Source organism: Coregonus clupeaformis, unplaced genomic scaffold (assembly GCF_020615455.1).
Source record: "Coregonus clupeaformis isolate EN_2021a unplaced genomic scaffold, ASM2061545v1 scaf0390, whole genome shotgun sequence".
Taxonomy (NCBI): Eukaryota; Metazoa; Chordata; class Actinopteri; order Salmoniformes; family Salmonidae; genus Coregonus; species Coregonus clupeaformis.
Genome location: NW_025533845.1, coordinates 352,501 through 375,116, shown reverse-complemented (window position 1 = coordinate 375,116; position 22,616 = coordinate 352,501). Strand labels below are relative to the sequence as shown.

At 44.0% G+C, this 22,616-nt stretch overlaps 1 protein-coding gene across 2 annotated transcripts in view; it reads left to right on the top strand.

Annotated features, from left to right (window-relative positions):
• Window positions 1–22,616, top strand: part of pax5 (paired box 5) — a 106,186-nt gene that overhangs the window by 6,115 nt on the left and 77,455 nt on the right. The window contains exon 1 of one of the 2 annotated variants that reach the window (XM_045215195.1): window positions 19,657–20,989. The exons of the other annotated variant lie outside the window; for it this stretch is intronic. Coding sequence (XP_045071130.1) covers window positions 20,947–20,989 — 43 coding nt within the window. The 5' untranslated portion in view covers window positions 19,657–20,946. Of the gene's footprint in view, window positions 1–19,656; window positions 20,990–22,616 lie in introns of those variants that run through there. 2 annotated transcript variants of the gene reach the window in all.

Genomic DNA, 22,616 nt, shown 5'->3' with positions numbered 1-22,616 from the left:
CGTCTGCTAAATGACGTAAATGTAAATGTAGGTTCTGTCTGGACCAAATGGTCCCGGTCGGTCACACACACACACATATAGGCACGCACACACATATTCTCTCTGTGATTGACAGGATCGCTGGCAACGCTCTGTGCGCGCGGGCGTGTGTGATCGTGCGCGTCCCCGCCGCCGCCGTCTCTTGACCCGTGAAATAATTTATAGAATTGTTTAAAGCGCGCATGCAGTCTATTGAAGTAGGGTTACCGTGATCACGTTACTCTGTTACTCACTCCCCACCGGTAGCGGGATTCGTGCTTTATACCGTCGGCAGGGTATAGGTTACAGACCCGGAAGTCCAAGAGGAACGTGAAGGGAGGAATGTCTTTTTTTTTTTCTCTCAGAACAACTAACCTTTGATAAGGACGAACCAGAAGACAACGTATACGAATGTTTGTTCTGTTGCCTTCAGTTTAACCCCTATGTAAAACGTGTCCCACAAATATTTATTTTGTGTAGACATATATCACGAAATACCACCGCAAATCGTGAAATACAAAACTCCAAAGCTATCCTTAACGTTTCTATTTGACGATTTTATTGACAGACTTGAGTAGATATTATTCAGAGTCAAAACGAAAGGTCACACACTGGTTCTGTCTCAAATGGCCCCCCTATTCACTCACTGTGGAGTGCCTACCAGTTGGGATGCATGCAATGAAACAGCACAGCAACGGACAATATCTTCGATTGCATATCATCAAGCTAGCGTTCTCCTGGGTAACTATACTCACATGCAGGAATATTAGTGGAATTGATCCTACTTGTAGGAACATGTTCTTACGTCAACGCGAAGATGTTGCCTAGGCCTATACACGCTTGGTTGGAATGGTGACCCGTGTTTTTTTTTAAATGCTCAAGCCGTTCCCTTTCCTGTTAGTGACATATAGGCTATACTGTATTTATTAGTTACGCCTTTATTTATTTTTTAAATAAACGAATGCAAACTTAAAAGCGGAGAGATATGGCGCGCTTTTTCTCATTATGTTGACAGTCACGCGGGCGTGTAATAAAGGAGAGCGGAGTTAACATGCGCTGTTAATTTTTCATTGCTTTTTCGTTCGGGGGCTCACACACCCAAAAACCGAGAGAGAGAGAGAGAGAGAGAGAGAGAGAGAGAGAGAGAGAGAGAGAGAGAGAGAGAGAGAGAGAGAGAGAGAGAGAGAGAGAGAGAGAGAGAGAGAGAGAGAGAGAGAGAGAGAGAGAGAGAGAGAGAGAGAGAGAGAGAGAGAGAGAGAGAGAGAGAGAGAGAGAGAGAGAGAGAGACAGAGAGAGAGAGAGAGAGAGAGAGAGAGAGAGAGAGAGAGAGACAGAGAGAGAGAGAGAGAGAGAGCAGAGAGAGAGAGAGAGAGAGAGAGAGAGAGAGAGAGAGAGAGAGAGAGAGAGAGAGAGAGAGGGAGAGAGAGAGAGAGAGAGAGAGAGAGAGAGAGAGAGAGAGAGAGAGACAGAGAGAGAGAGAGAGAGAGAGAGAGAGAGAGAGAGAGAGAGAGAGAGAGAGAGAGAGAGAGAGAGAGAGAGAGAGAGAGAGAGAGAGAGAGAGAGAGAGAGAGAGAGAGAGAGAGAGAGAGAGAGAGAGAGAGAGAGAGAGAGAGAGAGAGAGAGAGAGAGAGAGAGAGAGAGAGAGAGAGAGAGAGAGAGAGAGAGAGAGACAGAGAGAGAGAGACAGAGAGAGAGACAGAGAACTTGGCGGAAGTAAAAAAGAAAGTAAAGGGGAAATGGAATGGATGGAACTAAAACCAAACAACAATTCTGCCTCGAATTTTCTGCCTCCGATGATGATCACGTCCCAACCACTTTTTAAAGAAGCACCCCCTCCCCTCCTCTCTTTCTTCTCCCCCTCTCAATCCCCCTGTTCTGACTGGGATAGAGGTAATGAATTATGGTAATAAGTCAGAACGTCTTGGAATAAACTCACCGTATCGTGATAGAAGTTAGTTCTCCTCTCCCAAATATCCCCAGCCTAAAGCAACAATCATTTGTATACATGATTTGGCTGTGTTGGGTGTTTTTTTTAATTGCTTTATGTATTTAATTTGCTAATCGGAGGACTAAGAGACGAGGATAAGGAACGGCAGTTTTAGTTGATTTATTTATTTTTATTTCCGGGGGAATATCTGTGAAAGCTTGTATAGGCCTATAGACTTGGCGGGAGAATGAGGACAGAAATAATAATTTAAAAAAAAAACATCCGAAAATAATACAATTGAAAATGTGATTTCTTCAGGCTTGTGCTTGGGTCTAAACACGGAACTTTGGACAGCTTTTTTCAGAGGCCAAATGCAGGCAGAGTCAACGAGGAATTATAACGGGACACATAACAGCTATTCAGGTACTATATGGCTCGTATATAGTTTCCTTTCAAGAGCATATGGGACGTTGCGAAAGAAGTTATGAAAGTGTATAAACTGGTTGTAATGATATTCGATTGATATTTCATTAGTTTAGGGTCTTCTTCGCTGCTTTGAGTGGTTAAGACTCTAAAGAGCCTAGCTGAATGTGTCCCATTATATTTCCTCGTCGTACCCCATGTCAGTTTGTTATGTTTGCCGCCATATCCTTATTGAGAACAAAGACGTTGAAAAAAAATACGTCTTTCAACCGATGTTGCTCACTGTGTTGCTCAAATAATCAAACAAAAACGTACACGTGCCTCTCTATTGATATTATGTTATATAATCAGGTTGTATTATCACCACAACAGGCATATTCACGCCATAGCTGGCATTCTTTCAGTTTGTCCATACGTGACTTCCAAATGGCAGTCACGCATTCCCTATGTCCCTATGGGCCCTGGTCTAAAGTAGTGTAAAATATAGGAAATAGGATACCGTTTGGGACGACAGATAAAACCCGGGGAAATATAACCCGTAATAGTCACTTACTATCCCTTTATATAACCATTTAAAACTGCTGTAAATATCCCAATTAAAACGTTTGCCACAATAGCTGTCAATCTGTAGGCTACGTGACAATCTCAAGATACCATCGCGAGTAACATACCCGTGCCTATAGAAAAGTCTTCACCCGCTTGAACTTTTTTTGCTGTCTTAAAATGTAATCTAAAAAGGGATTAAATTATATATATATTTTTTTTTTACTAAAGATCTACACAACCTACTCCTCAAAGTGAAAAGTTCTAGAACATTTTCAAAATTAAGAAAGAAAATACGGAAATACAGTATCATCATTGGATAAGTCGTCCCCCCCCCGAGTGGAAGCACCTGTTGCCGCCATTACAGCTGTGAATCATTTTCATTAAGATTCTACCAACTTCCGCACAACTCTCAGGGCAACACATATCCACCATTTTTGTCAAAATGGCTCAAGCTCAGTACATTTGGTTGGGGATCATTGATGGACGACGATATTTAAACCTTGTATCTGATTTTTTAAGCAGATTTAAAAATCAGGACTGAGACTAGACCACTCAGGAGCCCTCAACACCTCTTGGAAAGCTATTCTGGTGGTACTTTTTCATAAACACATGTGTAATTGTCTCACTGAAAAATAAAACGATCCCAGGGTTAGGTTTTCAGAAGACTGAGGTGGGTTTTCTTCTAACTTTTTTACCTGGGTTTTGCTCCTTTCATATTTTATTTTGATCCTAACTTCCCAGTCCCTGGCGGTGACAAGCATACCCATAACAGGATGCTGCCACCACAGTTGGAGGAAAACCCGCCTCAGTCTTCTGAAAACTTAACCCTGGGATAGAGTTGTATTGTTAATGCCAAAGACACACCAGAATGGCCTTCCAAGAGGTGGTTGGATGTCCTTTGGGTGGTGGACCATTCTTGATACACAAGGGAAACTGGTGAGTGTGAAAACCCCCAGCAGCGTTGCAGTTCTTGACACAAACCGGCGTGCCTGGCACCTACTACCATACCCCGTTCAAAGGCACATTTTTTGTCTTGCCCATTCACCCTCTGAATGGCACACATACACAATCCGTGTCTCAATTGTCTCAAAAATCCTTCTTTAACCTGTCTCCTCCCCTTCATATACACGGATTGAAGTGGATTTAACATGTGACATCAATAAGGGATCATAGCTTTCACCTGGATTCACCTGGTCAGTCTGTGGAAAGAGCAGGTGTTCATAATGTTTTGTACACTCAATGTATGTTGCCCTATGAGTTATGCAAAGTTGGTAGAATCTTAATGACAATTATTCACAGTCTCTATCTCTAAACCATATATACCCAGCTCTCTCTCTATCTCTAAACCATCTATACCCAGCTCTCTCTCTATCTCTAAACCATCTATACCCAGCTCTCTCTCTATCTCTAAACCATCTATACCCAGCTCTCTATCTATCTCTAAACCATCTATACCCAGCTCTCTCTCTATCTCTAAACCATCTATACCCAGCTCTCTCTCTATCTCTAAACCATCTATACCCAGCTCTCTATCTCTAAACCATCTATACCCAGCTCTCTCTCTATCTCTAAACCATCTATACCCAGCTCTCTATCTCTAAACCATCTATACCCAGCTCTCTATCTCTAAACCATCTATACCCAGCTCTCTATCTATCTCTAAACCATCTATACCCAGCTCTCTCTCTATATCTAAACCATCTATACCCAGCTCTCTATCTATCTCTAAACCATCTATACCCAGCTCTCTCTCTATCTCTAAACCATCTATACCCAGCTCTCTCTCTCTATCTAAACCATCTATACCCAGCTCTCTCTCTATCTCTAAACCATCTATACCCAGCTCTCTATCTATCTCTAAACCATCTATACCCAGCTCTCTATCTATCTCTAAACCATCTATACCCAGCTCTCTATCTATCTCTAAACCATCTATACCCAGCTCTCTATCTATCTCTAAACCATCTATACCCAGCTCTCTCTCTATCTCTAAACCATCTATACCCAGCTCTCTCTCTATCTCTAAACCATCTATACCCAGCTCTCTCTCTATCTCTAAACCATCTATACCCAGCTCTCTCTCTATCTCTAAACCATCTATACCCAGCTCTCTATCTATCTCTAAACCATCTATACCCAGCTCTCTATCTATCTCTAAACCATCTATACCCAGCTCTCTATCTATCTCTAAACCATCTATACCCAGCTCTCTATCTATCTCTAAACCATCTATACCCAGCTCTCTATCTATCTCTAAACCATCTATACCCAGCTCTCTATCTATCTCTAAACCATATATACCCAGCTCTCTATCTATCTCTAAACCATCTATACCCAGCTCTCTATCTATCTCTAAACCATCTATACCCAGCTCTCTATCTATCTCTAAACCATCTATACCCAGCTCTCTATCTATCTCTAAACCATCTATACCCAGCTCTCTATCTATCTCTAAACCATCTATAACCAGCTCTCTATCTATCTCTAAACCATCTATACCCAGCTCTCTATCTATCTCTAAACCATCTATACCCAGCTCTCTATCTATCTCTAAACCATCTATAACCAGCTCTCTATCTATCTCTAAACCATCTATACCCAGCTCTCTATCTATCTCTAAACCATCTATACCCAGCTCTCTATCTATCTCTAAACCATCTATACCCAGCTCTCTATCTATCTCTAAACCATCTATAACCAGCTCTCTATCTATCTCTAAACCATCTATACCCAGCTCTCTATCTATCTCTAAACCATCTATACCCAGCTCTCTATCTATCTCTAAACCATCTATAACCAGCTCTCTATCTATCTCTAAACCATCTACACCCAGCTCTCTCTCTATCTCTAAACCATCTATACCCAGCTCTATCTATCTCTAAACCATCTATACCCAGCTCTCTATCTCTAAACCATATATACCCAGCTCTCTATCTATCTCTAAACCATCTATACCCAGCTCTCTCTCTATCTCTAAACCATCTATACCCAGCTCTCTCTCTAAACTATCTATACCCAGCTCTCTCTCTATCTCTAAACCATCTATACCCAGCTCTCTCTCTATCTCTAAACCATCTATACCCAGCTCTCTATCTATCTCTAAACCATCTATACCCAGCTCTCTATCTATCTCTAAACCATCTATACCCAGCTCTCTATCTCTCTCTAAACCATCTATACCCAGCTCTCTATCTATCTCTAAACCATCTATACCCAGCTCTCTATCTATCTCTAAACCATCTATACCCAGCTCTCTATCTATCTCTAAACCATCTATAACCAGCTCTCTATCTATCTCTAAACCATCTATACCCAGCTCTCTATCTATCTCTAAACCATCTATACCCAGCTCTCTCTCTATCTCTAAACCATCTATACCCAGCTCTCTCTCTATCTCTAAACCATCTATACCCAGCTCTCTATCTCTAAACCATCTATACCCAGCTCTCTATCTATCTCTAAACCACCTATACCCAGCTCTCTCTCTATCTCTAAACCATCTATACCCAGCTCTCTATCTCTAAACCATCTATACCCAGCTCTATCTATCTCTAAACCATCTATACCCAGCTCTCTATCTATCTCTAAACCATCTATACCCAGCTCTCTATCTATCTCTAAACCATCTATACCCAGCTCTCTATCTATCTCTAAACCATCTATACCCAGCTCTCTCTCTATCTCTAAACCATCTATACCCAGCTCTCTATCTCTAAACCATCTATACCCAGCTCTCTCTCTATCTCTAAACCATCTATACCCAGCTCTCTCTCTATCTCTAAACCATCTATACCCAGCTCTCTATCTATCTCTAAACCATCTATACCCAGCTCTCTCTCTATCTCTAAACCATCTATACCCAGCTCTCTATCTATCTCTAAACCATCTATACCCAGCTCTCTATCTATCTCTAAACCATCTATACCCAGCTCTCTATCTATCTCTAAACCATCTATACCCAGCTCTCTATCTATCTCTAAACCATCTATACCCAGCTCTCTATCTATCTCTAAACCATCTATACCCAGCTCTCTATCTATCTCTAAACCATCTATACCCAGCTCTCTCTCTATCTCTAAACCATCTATACCCAGCTCTCTCTCTATCTCTAAACCATCTATACCCAGCTCTCTATCTCTAAACCATCTATACCCAGCTCTCTATCTATCTCTAAACCACCTATACCCAGCTCTCTCTCTATCTCTAAACCATCTATACCCAGCTCTCTATCTCTAAACCATCTATACCCAGCTCTCTATCTATCTCTAAACCATCTATACCCAGCTCTCTATCTATCTCTAAACCATCTATACCCAGCTCTCTATCTACTAACCATCTATACCCAGCTCTCTCTCTATCTCTAAACCATCTATACCCAGCTCTCTCTCTATCTCTAAACCATCTATACCCAGCTCTCTATCTACTAAACCATCTATACCCAGCTCTCTATCTATCTCTAAACCATCTATACCCAGCTCTCATCTATCTCAAACCATCTATACCCAGCTCTCTCTCTATCTCTAAACCATCTATACCCAGCTCTCTATCTATCTCTAAACCATCTATACCCAGCTCTCTATCTATCTCTAAACCATCTATACCCAGCTTCTCTCTCTATCTCTAAACCATCTATACCCAGCTCTCTCTCTATCTCTAAACCATCTATACCCAGCTCTCTCTCTATCTCTAAACCATCTATACCCAGCTCTCTCTCTATCTCTAAACCATCTATACCCAGCTCTCTCTCTGTCTCTAAACCATCTATACCCAGCTCTCTCTCTATCTCTAAACCATCTATACCCAGCTCTCTATCTATCTCTAAACCATCTATACCCAGCTCTCTATCTCTAAACCATCTATACCCAGCTCTCTCTCTATCTCTAAACCATCTATACCCAGCTCTCTATCTATCTCTAAACCATCTATACCCAGCTCTCTCTCTATCTCTAAACCATCTATACCCAGCTCTCTATCTATCTCTAAACCATCTATACCCAGCTCTCTATATATCTCTAAACCATCTATACCCAGCTCTCTATCTACACCATCTATACCCAGCTCTCTCTCTATCTCTAAACCATCTATACCCAGCTCTCTATCTATCTCTAAACCATCTATACCCAACTCTCTCTCTATCTCTAAACCATCTATACCCAGCTCTCTATCTATCTCTAAACCATCTATACCCAGCTCTCTATATATCTCTAAACCATCTATACCCAGCTCTCTATCTACACCATCTATACCCAGCTCTCTCTCTATCTCTAAACCATCTATACCCAGCTCTCTCTCTATCTCTAAACCATCTATACCCAGCTCTCTCTCTATCTCTAAACCATCTATACCCAGCTCTCTCTCTATCTCTAAACCATCTATACCCAACTCTCTATCTATCTCTAAACCATCTATACCCAGCTCTCTAGCTATCTCTAAACCATCTATACCCAGCTCTCTATCTCTAAACCATCTATACCCAGCTCTCTATCTATCTCTAAACCATCTATACCCAGCTCTCTCTCTATCTCTAAACCATCTATACCCAGCTCTCTCTCTATCTCTAAACCATCTATACCCAGCTCTCTCTCTATCTCTAAACCATCTATACCCAGCTCTCTCTCTATCTCTAAACCATCTATACCCAGCTCTCTATCTATCTCTAAACCATCTATACCCAGCTCACTATCTATCTCTAAACCATCTATACCCAGCTCTCTAGCTATCTCTAAACCATCTATACCCAGCTCTCTATCTCTAAACCATCTATACCCAGCTCTCTATCTATCTCTAAACCATCTATACCCAGCTCTCTCTCTATCTCTAAACCATCTATACCCAGCTCTCTCTCTATCTCTAAACCATCTATACCCAGCTCTCTCTCTATCTCTAAACCATCTATACCCAGCTCTCTCTCTATCTCTAAACCATCTATACCCAGCTCTCTATCTATCTCTAAACCATCTATACCCAGCTCTCTCTCTATCTCTAAACCATCTATACCCAGCTCTCTATCTATCTCTAAACCATCTATACCCAGCTCTCTATCTATCTCTAAACCATCTATACCCAGCTCTCTCTCTATCTCTAAACCATCTATACCCAGCTCTCTCTCTATCTGTAAACCATCTATACCCAGCTCTCTCTCTATCTCTAAACCATCTATACCCAGCTCTCTCTCTATCTCTAAACCATCTATACCCAGCTCTCTATCTATCTCTAAAGCATCTATACCCAGCTCTCTATCTATCTCTTAACCATCTATACCCAGCTCTCTATCTATCTCTAAACCATCTATACCCAGCTCTCTCTCTATCTCTAAACCATCTATACCCAGCTCTCTCTCTATCTCTAAACCATCTATACCCAGCTCTCTCTCTATCTCTAAACCATATATACCCAGCTCTCTATCTATCTCTAAACCATCTATACCCAGCTCTCTCTCTATCTCTAAACCATCTATACCCAGCTCTCTATCTCTAAACCATCTATACCCAGCTCTCTAGCTATCTCTAAACCATCTATACCCAGCTCTCTATCTCTAAACCATCTATACCCAGCTCTCTATCTATCTCTAAACCATCTATACCCAGCTCTCTCTCTATCTCTAAACCATCTATACCCAGCTCTCTATCTATCTCTAAACCATCTATACCCAGCTCTCTCTCTATCTCTAAACCATCTATACCCAGCTCTCTCTCTAAACCATCTACACCCAGCTCTCTCTCTATCTCTTAACCATCTATACCCAGCTCTCTCTCTATCTCTAAATCATCTATACCCAACTCTCTCTCTATCTCTAAACCATCTATACCCAGCTCTCTCTCTATCTCTAAACCATCTATACCCAGCTCTCTCTCTATCTCTAAACCATCTATACCCAGCTATCTATCTATCTCTAAACCATCTATACCCAGCTCTCTCTCTATCTCTAAATCATCTATACCCAACTCTCTCTCTATCTCTAAACCATCTATACCCAGCTCTCTCTCTATCTCTAAACCATCTATACCCAGCTCTCTCTCTATCTCTTAACCATCTATACCCAGCTCTCTCTCTATCTCTAAATCATCTATACCCAACTCTCTCTCTATCTCTAAACCATCTATACCCAGCTCTCTCTCTATCTCTAAACCATCTATACCCAGCTCTCTCTATCTAAACCATCTATACCCAGCTCTCTCTCTATCTCTAAACCATCTATACCCAGCTCTCTCTCTCTAAACCATCTATACCCAGCTCTCTCTCTATCTCTAAACCATCTATACCCAGCTCTCTCTCTCTAAACCTTCTATACCCAGCTCTCCATCTATCTCTAAACCATCTATACCCAGCTCTCTCTATCTAAACCATCTATACCCAGCTCTCTCTCTATCTCTAAACCATCTATACCCAGCTCTCTCTCTCTAAACCATCTATACCCAGCTCTCTCTCTATCTCTAAACCATCTATACCCAGCTCTCTCTCTCTAAACCATCTATACCCAGCTCTCTATCTCTAAACCATCTATACCCAGCTCTCTCTCTATCTCTAAACCATCTATACCCAGCTCTCTCTCTAAACCATCTATACCCAGCTCTCTATGGTATACTGAAGTATAATTACAAGCATTCCATAAGTGTCAAAGGCTTTTATTGACAATTACATTAACTTTATGCATAGTGTCAATATTTGCAGTGTTGACCCTTCTTTTTCAAGACCTCTGCAATCCGCCCTGGCATGCTGTCAATTAACTTCTGGGCCACATCCTGACCGATGGCAGCCCATTCTTGCATAATCAGTGCTTGGAGTTTGTCAGAATTTGTGGGTTTTTGTTTGTCCACCCGCCTCTTGAGGATTGACCACAAGTTCTCAATGGGATTAAGATCTGGGGAGTTTCCTGGCCATGGACCCAACATTTCGAATGTTTTGTTCCCCGAGCCACTTAGTTATCACTTTTGCCTTATGGCAAGGTGCTCCATCATGCTGGAAAAGGCATTGTTCTTCACCAGACTGCATGGTGATCTGACTGTGTTCAGTTGACTGCATGGGGATCTGACTCTGTGTTCAGTTGACTGCATGGTGAGTCTGTGTTCAGCTGACTGCATGGTGATCTGACTCTGTGTTCAGTTGACTGCATGGTGATCTGACTCTGTGTTCAGTTGACTGCATGGTGATCTGACCGTGTTCAGTTGACTGCATGGTGATCTGACTCTGTGTTCAGTTGACTGCATGGTGATCTGACTCTGTGTTCAGCTGACTGCATGGTGAGTCTGTGTTCAGTTGACTGCATGGTGACCTGACTCTGTGTTCAGCTGACTGCATGGTGATCTGACTCTGTGTTCAGTTGACTGCATGGTGAGTCTGTGTTCAGCTGACTGCATGGTGATCTGACTCTGTGTTCAGTTGACTGCATGGTGATCTGACTCTGTGTTCAGCTGACTGCATGGTGATCTGACTCTGTGTTCAGTTGACTGCATGGTGATCTGACTCTGTGTTCAGTTGACTGCATGGTGATCTGACTCTGTGTTCAGTTGACTGCATGGTGATCTGACTCTGTGTTCAGTTGACTGCATGGTGATCTGACTGTGTTCAGTTGACTGCATGGTGATCTCTGTGTTCAGTTGACTGCATGGTGAGTCTGTGTTCAGTTGACTGCATGGTGATCTGACTGTGTTCAGTTGACTGCATGGTGGTCTGACTCTGTGTTCAGCTGACTGCATGGTGAGTCTGTGTTCAGTTGACTGCATGGTGATCTGACTGTGTTCAGTTGACTGCATGGTGATCTGACTCTGTGTTCAGTTGACTGCATGGTGATCTGACTCTGTGTTCAGTTGACTGCATGGTGAGTCTGTGTTCAGTTGACTGCATGGTGATCTGACTGTGTTCAGTTGACTGCATGGTGATCTGACTCTGTGTTCAGTTGACTGCATGGTGATCTGACTGTGTTCAGTTGACTGCATGGTGATCTGACTCTGTGTTCAGCTGACTGCATGGTGATCTGACTCTGTGTTCAGCTGACTGCATGGTGATCTGACTCTGTGTTCAGTTGACTGCATGGTGATCTGACCGTGTTCAGTTGACTGCATGGTGATCTGACTCTGTGTTCAGTTTACTGCATGGTGATCTGACTCTGTGTTCAGCTGACTGCATGGTGAGTCTGTGTTCAGTTGACTGCATGGTGATCTGACTGTGTTCAGCTGACTGCATGGTGATCTGACTCTGTGTTCAGCTGACTGCATGGTGATCTGACTCTGTGTTCAGCTGACTGCATGGTGAGTCTGTGTTCAGCTGACTGCATGGTGAGTCTGTGTTCAGCTGACTGCATGGTGATCTGACTCTGTGTTCAGCTGACTGCATGGTGATCTGACTGTGTTCAGTTGACTGCATGGTGATCTGACTCTGTGTTCAGCTGACTGCATGGTGATCTGACTCTGTGTTCAGCTGACTGCATGGTGAGTCTGTGTTCAGTTGACTGCATGGTGATCTGACTCTGTGTTCAGTTGACTGCATGGTGATCTGACTGTGTTCAGTTGACTGCATGGTGATCTGACTCTGTGTTCAGTTGACTGCATGGTGAGTCTGTGTTCAGTTGACTGCATGGTGATCTGACTGTGTTCAGTTGACTGCATGGTGATCTGACTCTGTGTTCAGTTGACTGCATGGTGAGTCTGTGTTCAGTTGACTGCATGGTGATCTGACTGTGTTCAGTTGACTGCATGGTGATCTGACTCTGTGTTCAGTTGACTGCATGGTGATCTGACTCTGTGTTCAGTTGACTGCATGGTGAGTCTGTGTTCAGTTGACTGCATGGTGATCTGACTGTGTTCAGTTGACTGCATGGTGATCTGACTCTGTGTTCAGTTGACTGCATGGTGATCTGACTCTGTGTTCAGTTGACTGCATGGTGATCTGACTCTGTGTTCAGTTGACTGCATGGTGATCTGACTCTGTGTTCAGTTGACTGCATGGTGATCTGACTCTGTGTTCAGCTGACTGCATGGTGATCTGACTCTGTGTTCAGTTGACTGCATGGTGAGTCTGTGTTCAGTTGACTGCATGGTGATCTGACTGTGTTCAGTTGACTGCATGGTGGTCTGACTCTGTGTTCAGCTGACTGCATGGTGATCTGACTGTGTTCAGTTGACTGCATGGTGATCTGACTCTGTGTTCAGTTGACTGCATGGTGATCTGACTCTGTGTTCAGTTGACTGCATGGTGATCTGACTGTGTTCAGTTGACTGCATGGTGATCTGACTCTGTGTTCAGTTGACTGCATGGTGATCTGACTCTGTGTTCAGCTGACTGCATGGTGATCTGACTGTGTTCAGTTGACTGCATGGTGATCTGACTCTGTGTTCAGCTGACTGCATGGTGATCTGACTCTGTGTTCAGTTGACTGCATGGTGATCTGACTCTGTGTTCAGTTGACTGCATGGTGAGTCTGTGTTCAGTTGACTGCATGGTGATCTGACTGTGTTCAGTTGACTGCATGGTGATCTGACTCTGTGTTCAGCTGACTGCATGGTGATCTGACTCTGTGTTCAGTTGACTGCATGGTGATCTGACTGTGTTCAGTTGACTGCATGGTGAGTCTGTGTTCAGTTGACTGCATGGTGATCTGACTGTGTTCAGTTGACTGCATGGTGATCTGACTGTGTTCAGTTGACTGCATGGTGACTCTGTGTTCAGTTGACTGCATGGTGATCTGACTCTGTGTTCAGCTGACTGCATGGTGATCTGACTCTGTGTTCAGCTGACTGCATGGTGATCTGACTCTGTGTTCAGTTGACTGCATGGTGAGTCTGTGTTCAGTTGACTGCATGGTGATCTGACTGTGTTCAGTTGACTGCATGGTGATCTGACTCTGTGTTCAGCTGACTGCATGGTGATCTGACTCTGTGTTCAGTTGACTGCATGGTGAGTCTGTGTTCAGTTGACTGCATGGTGATCTGACTGTGTTCAGTTGACTGCATGGTGATCTGACTGTGTTCAGTTGACTGCATGGTGACTCTGTGTTCAGTTGACTGCATGGTGATCTGACTCTGTGTTCAGCTGACTGCATGGTGATCTGACTCTGTGTTCAGCTGACTGCATGGTGATCTGACTCTGTGTTCAGCTGACTGCATGGTGATCTGACTCTGTGTTCAGCTGACTGCATGGTGATCTGACTCTGTGTTCAGCTGACTGCATGGTGATCTGACTCTGTGTTCAGCTGACTGCATGGTGATCTGACTCTGTGTTCGGTTGACTGCATGGTGAGTCTGTGTTCAGCTGACTGCATGGTGATCTGACTCTGTGTTCAGTTGACTGCATGGTGACTCTGTGTTCAGTTGACTGCATGGTGATCTGACTCTGTGTTCAGTTGACTGCATGGTGAGTCTGTGTTCAGCTGACTGCATGGTGAGTCTGTGTTCAGCTGACTGCATGGTGAGTCTGTGTTCAGCTGACTGCATGGTGATCTGACTCTGTGTTCAGTTGACTGCATGGTGAGTCTGTGTTCAGTTGACTGCATGGTGAGTCTGTGTTCAGTTGACTCCATGGTGAGTCTGTGTTCAGCTGACTGCATGGTGATCTGACTCTGTGTTCAGTTGACTGCATGGTGATCTGACTCTGTGTTCAGTTGACTGCATGGTGATCTGACTCTGTGTTCAGTTGACTGCATGGTGATCTGACTCTGTGTTCAGTTGACTGCATGGTGATCTGACTGTGTTCAGTTGACTGCATGGTGATCTGACTCTGTGTTCAGTTGACTGCATGGTGATCTGACTGTGTTCAGTTGACTGCATGGTGATCTGACTCTGTGTTCAGTTGACTGCATGGTGATCTGTCTGTGTTCAGTTGACTGCATGGTGATCTGACTCTGTGTTCAGCTGACTGCATGGTGAGTCTGTGTTCAGCTGACTGCATGGTGATCTGACTCTGTGTTCAGCTGACTGCATGGTGATCTGACTCTGTGTTCAGCTGACTGCATGGTGAGTCTGTGTTCAGCTGACTGCATGGTGATCTGACTCTGTGTTCAGTTGACTGCATGGTTATCTGACTGTGTTCAGTTGACTGCATGGTGAGTCTGTGTTCAGTTGACTGCATGGTGATCTGACTGTGTTCAGTTGACTGCATGGTGATCTGACTCTGTGTTCAGCTGACTGCATGGTGAGTCTGTGTTCAGTTGACTGCATGGTGATCTGACTCTGTGTTCAGTTGACTGCATGGTGAGTCTGTGTTCAGCTGACTGCATGGTGATCTGACTCTGTGTTCAGCTGACTGCATGGTGATCTGACTCTGTGTTCAGCTGACTGCATGGTGATCTGACTCTGTGTTCAGTTGACTGCATGGTGATCTGACTCTGTGTTCAGTTGACTGCATGGTGATCTGACTCTGTGTTCAGCTGACTGCATGGTGATCTGACTCTGTGTTCAGCTGACTGCATGGTGATCTGACTCTGTGTTCAGTTGACTGCATGGTGAGTCTGTGTTCAGTTGACTGCATGGTGATCTGACTCTGTGTTCAGTTGACTGCATGGTGATCTGACTCTGTGTTCAGCTGACTGCATGGTGAGTCTGTGTTCAGTTGACTGCATGGTGACCTGACTCTGTGTTCAGCTGACTGCATGGTGATCTGACTCTGTGTTCAGTTGACTGCATGGTGAGTCTGTGTTCAGCTGACTGCATGGTGATCTGACTCTGTGTTCAGTTGACTGCATGGTGATCTGACTCTGTGTTCAGCTGACTGCATGGTGATCTGACTGTGTTCAGTTGACTGCATGGTGATCTGACTCTGTGTTCAGTTGACTGCATGGTGATCTGACTCTGTGTTCAGTTGACTGCATGGTGATCTGACTCTGTGTTCAGTTGACTGCATGGTGATCTGACTCTGTGTTCAGTTGACTGCATGGTGAGTCTGTGTTCAGTTGACTGCATGGTGATCTGACTGTGTTCAGTTGACTGCATGGTGATCTGACTCTGTGTTCAGCTGACTGCATGGTGAGTCTGTGTTCAGCTGACTGCATGGTGAGTCTGTGTTCAGCTGACTGCATGGTGAGTCTGTGTTCAGTTGACTGCATGGTGATCTGACTCTGTGTTCAGTTGACTGCATGGTGATCTGACTCTGTGTTCAGTTGACTGCATGGTGATCTGACTCCGTGTTCAGCTGACTGCATGGTGATCTGACTCTGTGTTCAGTTGACTGCATGGTGAGTCTGTGTTCAGCTGACTGCATGGTGATCTGACTCTGTGTTCAGTTGACTGCATGGTGATCTGACTCCGTGTTCAGCTGACTGCATGGTGATCTGACTCTGTGTTCAGCTGACTGCATGGTGAGTCTGTGTTCAGCTGACTGCATGGTGAGTCTGTGTTCAGTTGACTGCATGGTGATCTGACTCTGTGTTCAGTTGACTGCATGGTGATCTGACTCTGTGTTCAGTTGACTGCATGGTGATCTGACTCTGTGTTCAGCTGACTGCATGGTGACTGACTCTGTGTTCAGTTGACTGCATGGTGATCTGACTCTGTGTTCAGTTGACTGCATGGTGATCTGACTGTGTGTTCAGTTGACTGCATGGTGATCTGACTCTGTGTTCAGTTGACTGCATGGTGATCTGACTCTGTGTTCAGTTGACTGCATGGTGATCTGACTGTGTTTTCAGTTGACTGCATGGTGAGTCTGTGTTCAGTTGACTGCATTGTGGAAACTCTGTGTTCTGTCTCTAAACCTCTCAGACTATATATAGGTTCTTCCTGGATTTAATTGGAAACATCAAGACAAATCTGAAGTAAATATCTGACGGACACATTTTAAAACATGAAATGCAATGACCAAGATCTTGTAATATCTTGGTGGATCTTGGTGGATAACCTATTTTCCTTTTTACAACGAAGGTTTTAGTAGCCTACAACATCAAATGCAAACGTTCTAGAAAAAAACCTGTCCCTGATGGAAGCCATGTCTCTCTCTCTCTCTCTCTCTCTCTCTCTCTGTGTGTGTGGACATGAGTTGTGTCGCCCCCTGGTGGTGTAACTGTGGACTTCCTCTAGTAATCTAACCCGTTACAAACAGCCAGGGCCTCATGATCGCAGCTATGTATGGCAGCGGATGGAGAAACATACAGACGGATACATGACCTAGGCTACTTTTTAAATGTGTAGCCTACATATGAAACACACATTGAAATGGTTTTATCATGTACACGTGTTGTCTCAGTTAGGCCAAACGCAGTATACCTATATTTACATTTTAGTCATTTAGCAGACGCTCTTATCCAGAGCCACTTACAGTTAAGTGAGTGTATACATTTTAATACTGGCCAACCTGTGGGAAACGAACCCACAACCCTGGCGTTGCAAGCGCCATGCTCTACCAACTGAGCTACAGGGGACCTGTAGGGATGTAAAGGCAGCTATGTAAACCGGGACCAACATTTTGGAATTGGTTTTCTTAACCAAGATATTGAGGTTAAAATAGTTGAATGAATTTATAATAAAGCATTAGATAAATGTTAAGGTTGGCAATCAGCAGTTGAAAAAAAATAACAAAGCGAATTCCCCCGCCCCTGTTTCGGTTAAAAAGGTGAGGGATGGGGCTGGAGAAATGTACCCGCTCATATTCATAGACAGAGCTACGGATACAAGGAGTGACCATCCCATGATGTCAACACTAGAGGTTTAACCATGTTTTCAGGATATACAGAGTTTGTTTACAATTTACATTGTTTACAAACACTGGAGTAAAAGCATCTTATATTTGGGGTTCTGACGAGGGATGACAGTTGCGGTCTTCAAAAACAATAGGCACATACCATTCATTCAAAAGTCAAAAAAAATGTATGCGGCAACTGCAGAATGCCCCTTTTAAAGACGAAACGCGTGTGTAAAACAGTAAAAGTAGATGTTAGACAGCACCTTGTGGATAGTAGTGATGAATTATGAATTACTACTTTAAAACACTAAACAATACAGCAAATATACTGGTTATAATCGTTCCACTGTCTATTGGTATTTTGGTATTTCATTAGGATCCCATTAGCTGTTGCAGAAGTAGCAGCTATTCTTCCTGGGCTCCACACAGAACATGAAACACGACATAATACAGAACATTAATAGACAAGAACAGCTCAAGGACAGAAATACATATATATATATATTTTTTTTTAAGGCACACGTTTGCCTACATATAACCCAATTTGTAAGTCGCTCTGGATAAGAGCGTCTGCTAAATGACGTAAATGTAAATGTAAATACACACAAACTGTGGAATAGTTATAAACTAATTGTTGCTATTATTATTATTATTATTATTATTATTATTATTATGATTCGACTATTATTAGCTAGTAGCCTTGTATAGCCCTATAGGGAGCCATGAACGGTATCAGGACGTGTAAACATAACACGTGTTGAGTTACAGCGTGTAGTACAAGCCTGTAGATGGATGGCGAGGGATGGATGGATGGATGGATAGATGGATAGTTGATGGATGTATAATAATAATAATAATATGCCATTTAGCAGACGCTTTTATCCAAAGCGACTTACAGTCATGTGCGCATGCTTTTTTTTACGTATGGGTGGTCCCGGGGATCGAACCCACTACCCTGGCGTTACAAGCGCCATGCTCTACCCAGTTGAGCTAAAGACGACTAGATGAACTGATGAATATAGCTAGATATCAGCAAAGCTGGGGAGAACGAATGAATGTCGAGGAAGGAGAAAATACCGACGTTTCATCTGGTTGACGCTTTGGGCTATTTGTGCGGTGAATATTTCATTTCAGGGGTGAAAATGTGGTCTCATAGAACCTCAGGTGGGACGTGCATGTATTGAATCCTGCTCAGTTTTCTGAACTAGAACGTGAGCGACGGTTGCTTTTCGTTAACTACACCCTCTCTCTCTCTTTTTTCCCAATCAATTCCCTTTGGCCTAATGAGAAGAGCTGCATGTTTCACATAGCGCCCGGTTTCCTTCCTTCCTTGGCTTCGAGCGAACATTTAATAAGATTGGAGCTAGAAACGGTGTGTTTGTTTGTTGAGGAGGAGGAGGAGGAGGAAGGCGAAGTGTTGTTTCCCCCCAATAACACTGACTGACTGACAGACTGACTGACAAGCCGAGAGACAGACGGACAGACGTTCTAATGTGAATTGTGAAGGTTCTAATTCTAGAATAGTGTATCTAGGATACATCGGTGTTGTAGTTTTTTTTTCCTCCGTTGGTTTATACTAAGTTTTGTTCATGCAAATTACTTCCCAAATACCATTGTTGTCTTCTTTTCGATTGCAAATATTTTCTATAAATTAAAAGGTCTGAGTGAAACGGATAGGCCTAAATAGCCGGTCCCGGGTTTTTAATTCAATAGTATTTTTATAGGCTATTTTCATTATAGGCTAGAACTAAGCCTCATTTTTAGTAATACTCTATTAATTTACCGGTTAATATTGACAGGAATAAATTGACTTCAAAAGGCTCTAAAGGCAGTAGTTATTCACCTTGGTAATTGAAATTAAAACGTAAGATCACCCACTGCCTTAGAACCCCCCGCCGCAATGCGAGGCCGCCTATTGGTCTATGGGAAAATTCGAACCGAGAGTCGTTCACCCGCAGGATTCGGACCGACCAATCAGCGGTTGGCCCCCGCCTGATCCTATCAGGTAGCTGGGCGTGACGTCAGAGCGGTGCACAAGGCCGTGATTGGCTGTTGTTGGTTTGATTGACAGGTGGGGTAAGTGACCATGGGGGGCTAGCGCGCGGGCGCTGTCCACAGGAGAGCAGGTCCTGAAACGCGGCGTGCGCAATCGTGGCTCCTCACGCTGCAGCTAACCGAATAGAGCTCACGGTGGGAGCGTTTACGCGAGGAACAATACCGTTTTTTTCCTGCTCCACACACAGCGACATTCCTGTACAGACACACACACACACACACACACACACTCATCCCTGGGATTTTATGTGTATATGTGTGACAGTGTATGTTTCAAGAGCTACAAACAAGCGAGCCAACTGAATCCAAGCAGCGCTCTCCCGCTCACACCGACAGTCCGGACAGCAACTCGAAACCCCAAAACCCTTCACGGCTTCAAATAATGAGCCATTTAACTTCACTTGTCTTGACTCCATTTCTCATTTTCGTTTCGAAAAACTTTTCGATTTGATCTCTCTCTAAAATGTGCCTCCCAGTTTCACCCCAGCGCGCTCTCACGGAAGCCACGACGACAGTGATGGAGTTTAGGAAGTGTTTCTGGAACCGGAGGATCTGAGGAGAAGACTAACGTTGTTTTCCAACGGTCACTGCTGGAGCAATGTTCTATCCACTGAATCAACTGGACACTCAACATAACGGGGATTTCTAACGAACTGTTCTCCTACCGGAGGCAAGAGGGATTCTAACCGGGGGCTCGAGTCAGACCGGTGAGAGGGCGCAGGGTTTACCGTCTGTTCTCCGTGTGAATGACAGCAGCTTCTCTCCCGTGCAGTCACAGTTCAGGGGTCAGGGCCAACGGACCGAGAAGGCGACAGAGATTCTGTTACGAGGGGAGCGCAAGAGACTAACACGTTTCGGTCTTGGTCTATTTTTTTCTATAATAACTTTCACATTATTAATTATTTTGTGGACTTTCTCGTCTTTCAATCAGAAATGTCCTGTTGAAGGGATTGGGACCGTGATTTATTTGTTTTCTCCCCCGGCCCTGGAGGCACCAAAGCCGGATAGTTGGAGTGAGTGACCCCGCTGAACTCCCAATGAAGGAAACGGAGTCCTTTGAGTTTTAATTACATTCTTATTAAATTGTTATCATAGTTACAATCTCTATAATTTTTTAACAACATTTTTTTGGTGTATTTTTCGTTAGCTTTAGGCTTTCAAAAAAAGTATTCTATTGAAAAAAATATATATATATTTTTTCTTCTAATTTTGGAGGGACCAGTCTTTTCGTGGCTTAACGACTTCTTGGTGTTTTTGGTTTTTGTAACTCTCGGGTTGTGAGCGCAAGAGAGAAGGGCGCACCCGGTGGGCTCGTGAAGACGTTAATACCGTAGGGGCCTCCATCCCCCCCAAGCCGTGAGACCAGCACGATGGAGATTCACTGTAAACACGACCCGTTCGCGGCGATGCACAGTAAGTACCGTTACCAGGCGCTGCCCCATTCTCTCCGTGAACCGATATTTAAACTCAGAGTTGCCCATAGGCTACACCGCTATATGCATGCCTACCCTTTTCCCCGGGTGCTTGGGAGTTAGTCAAGTGACAAAGCCATCTCTTCCTCTATAGCCTATTTATCTATAAGAGATGCTACCACGCGGAGGCTTCAACTTGGGTTTGACTAAATAGAAGGAACATGTAGCAGCATCTTATTATTAAATCCCATTGATGTAGAATGTGTGGCTGGAGGTTTTGTTGTTGTTGTTGTGGTGACGTGTGTATTAGTGCATGGTGTGTGCTTCCTGCTTTCTGTTTAGTCTTTAATCATAACCCTGGAGGATGGAGGGAGGAGGGGAGGAGGGATGGAGGGAGGAGGGGGAGGGGCTGAAAGAGCCACCAGTCACAGTCAGGGCCAGTGGTAACAAAGCATGACTAAAAACTAAACTTGACCCGCCGTGTTCTGATGCTCCTACAAACACCACTAACACCGGTCATAACCGGTCATAGGGACACGCTATACTGTAGAGGCATAGTGGAGGGGGCAGTAGAGGGTTATAAGCGGCTATAACACCAGCTGTGGGCTCTGCAGGGTGAGAGGAGCCACGGTGGAGAAACTTGGGTCTCTCATCTGTGACATGGCGGGCAGCAGCGGGAGAGGTCACGAGGGCTCTTCCCCTTTTTCTCCCTCCCCTCCCTCTTGTCTTTCTCTGGACTTTACGTCACCTCGCTCTTTTCGCTCTCCTTTTTCTCTCGGGTAAAGGCGACACCCCCCCACCGTGTTTCCCAGATCTAAGAAGAGGTTAAACATGACCGAGGCCTTTTTTGTCCCTTTTTGAACCCGCAGAATGAGTTCTAGTCACTGGCCTATAGGGCAGGCAACCTTGAATCCACCTAAAAATCCACCAAAACAACAGCGTTACCAAGTGATACCAATCATTTCACCGCAGAGCCCAAAAACAGTGCTATAAATAATAGTAACGCAGACTAATGCAAATCGTAGCTTAATAGTGATATATATATATATATATAATAATATGCATTAGCATACCGGTACTAAAATAACGTTATTTTACATGTTATATGTCCAGTATATAAAGCTTGTTTTAAACAGGATAACTTACATTTTTGTTTGACATTTTCACTATATTTGACTCGACCACCTAGAGCGCAGATTGTAACGGCCCTGTCTCTTATCGCCTTGTTGCTGTAGTCTTATAATCATACCGAATAATACCCCCGGTTTAACCGTGTAATACCCCCCCGGGTTTACCGTGTCACAGGCCCCGGCACACACTTGTCCCCTCTCACACGCCGTTATGTGAAACGACAGACATTCTCACGGTGAGTTTAACGGCGGATTAGGCACCGAGCACGTTTCTAAAGCTAGAACGAATCACGTTTCCTCTCCTCTCAGTGTGTCGGGGCCAGGGGCCGTTCTAGTAATAGTAGTAGTTTCCTCTCCTCTCAGTGTGTCGGGGCCAGGGGCCGTTCTAGTAATAGTAGTAGTTTCCTCTCCTCTCAGTGTGTCGGGGCCAGGGGCCGTTCTAGTAATAGTAGTAGTTTCCTCTCCTCTCAGTGTGTCGGGGCCAGGGTCCGTTCTAGT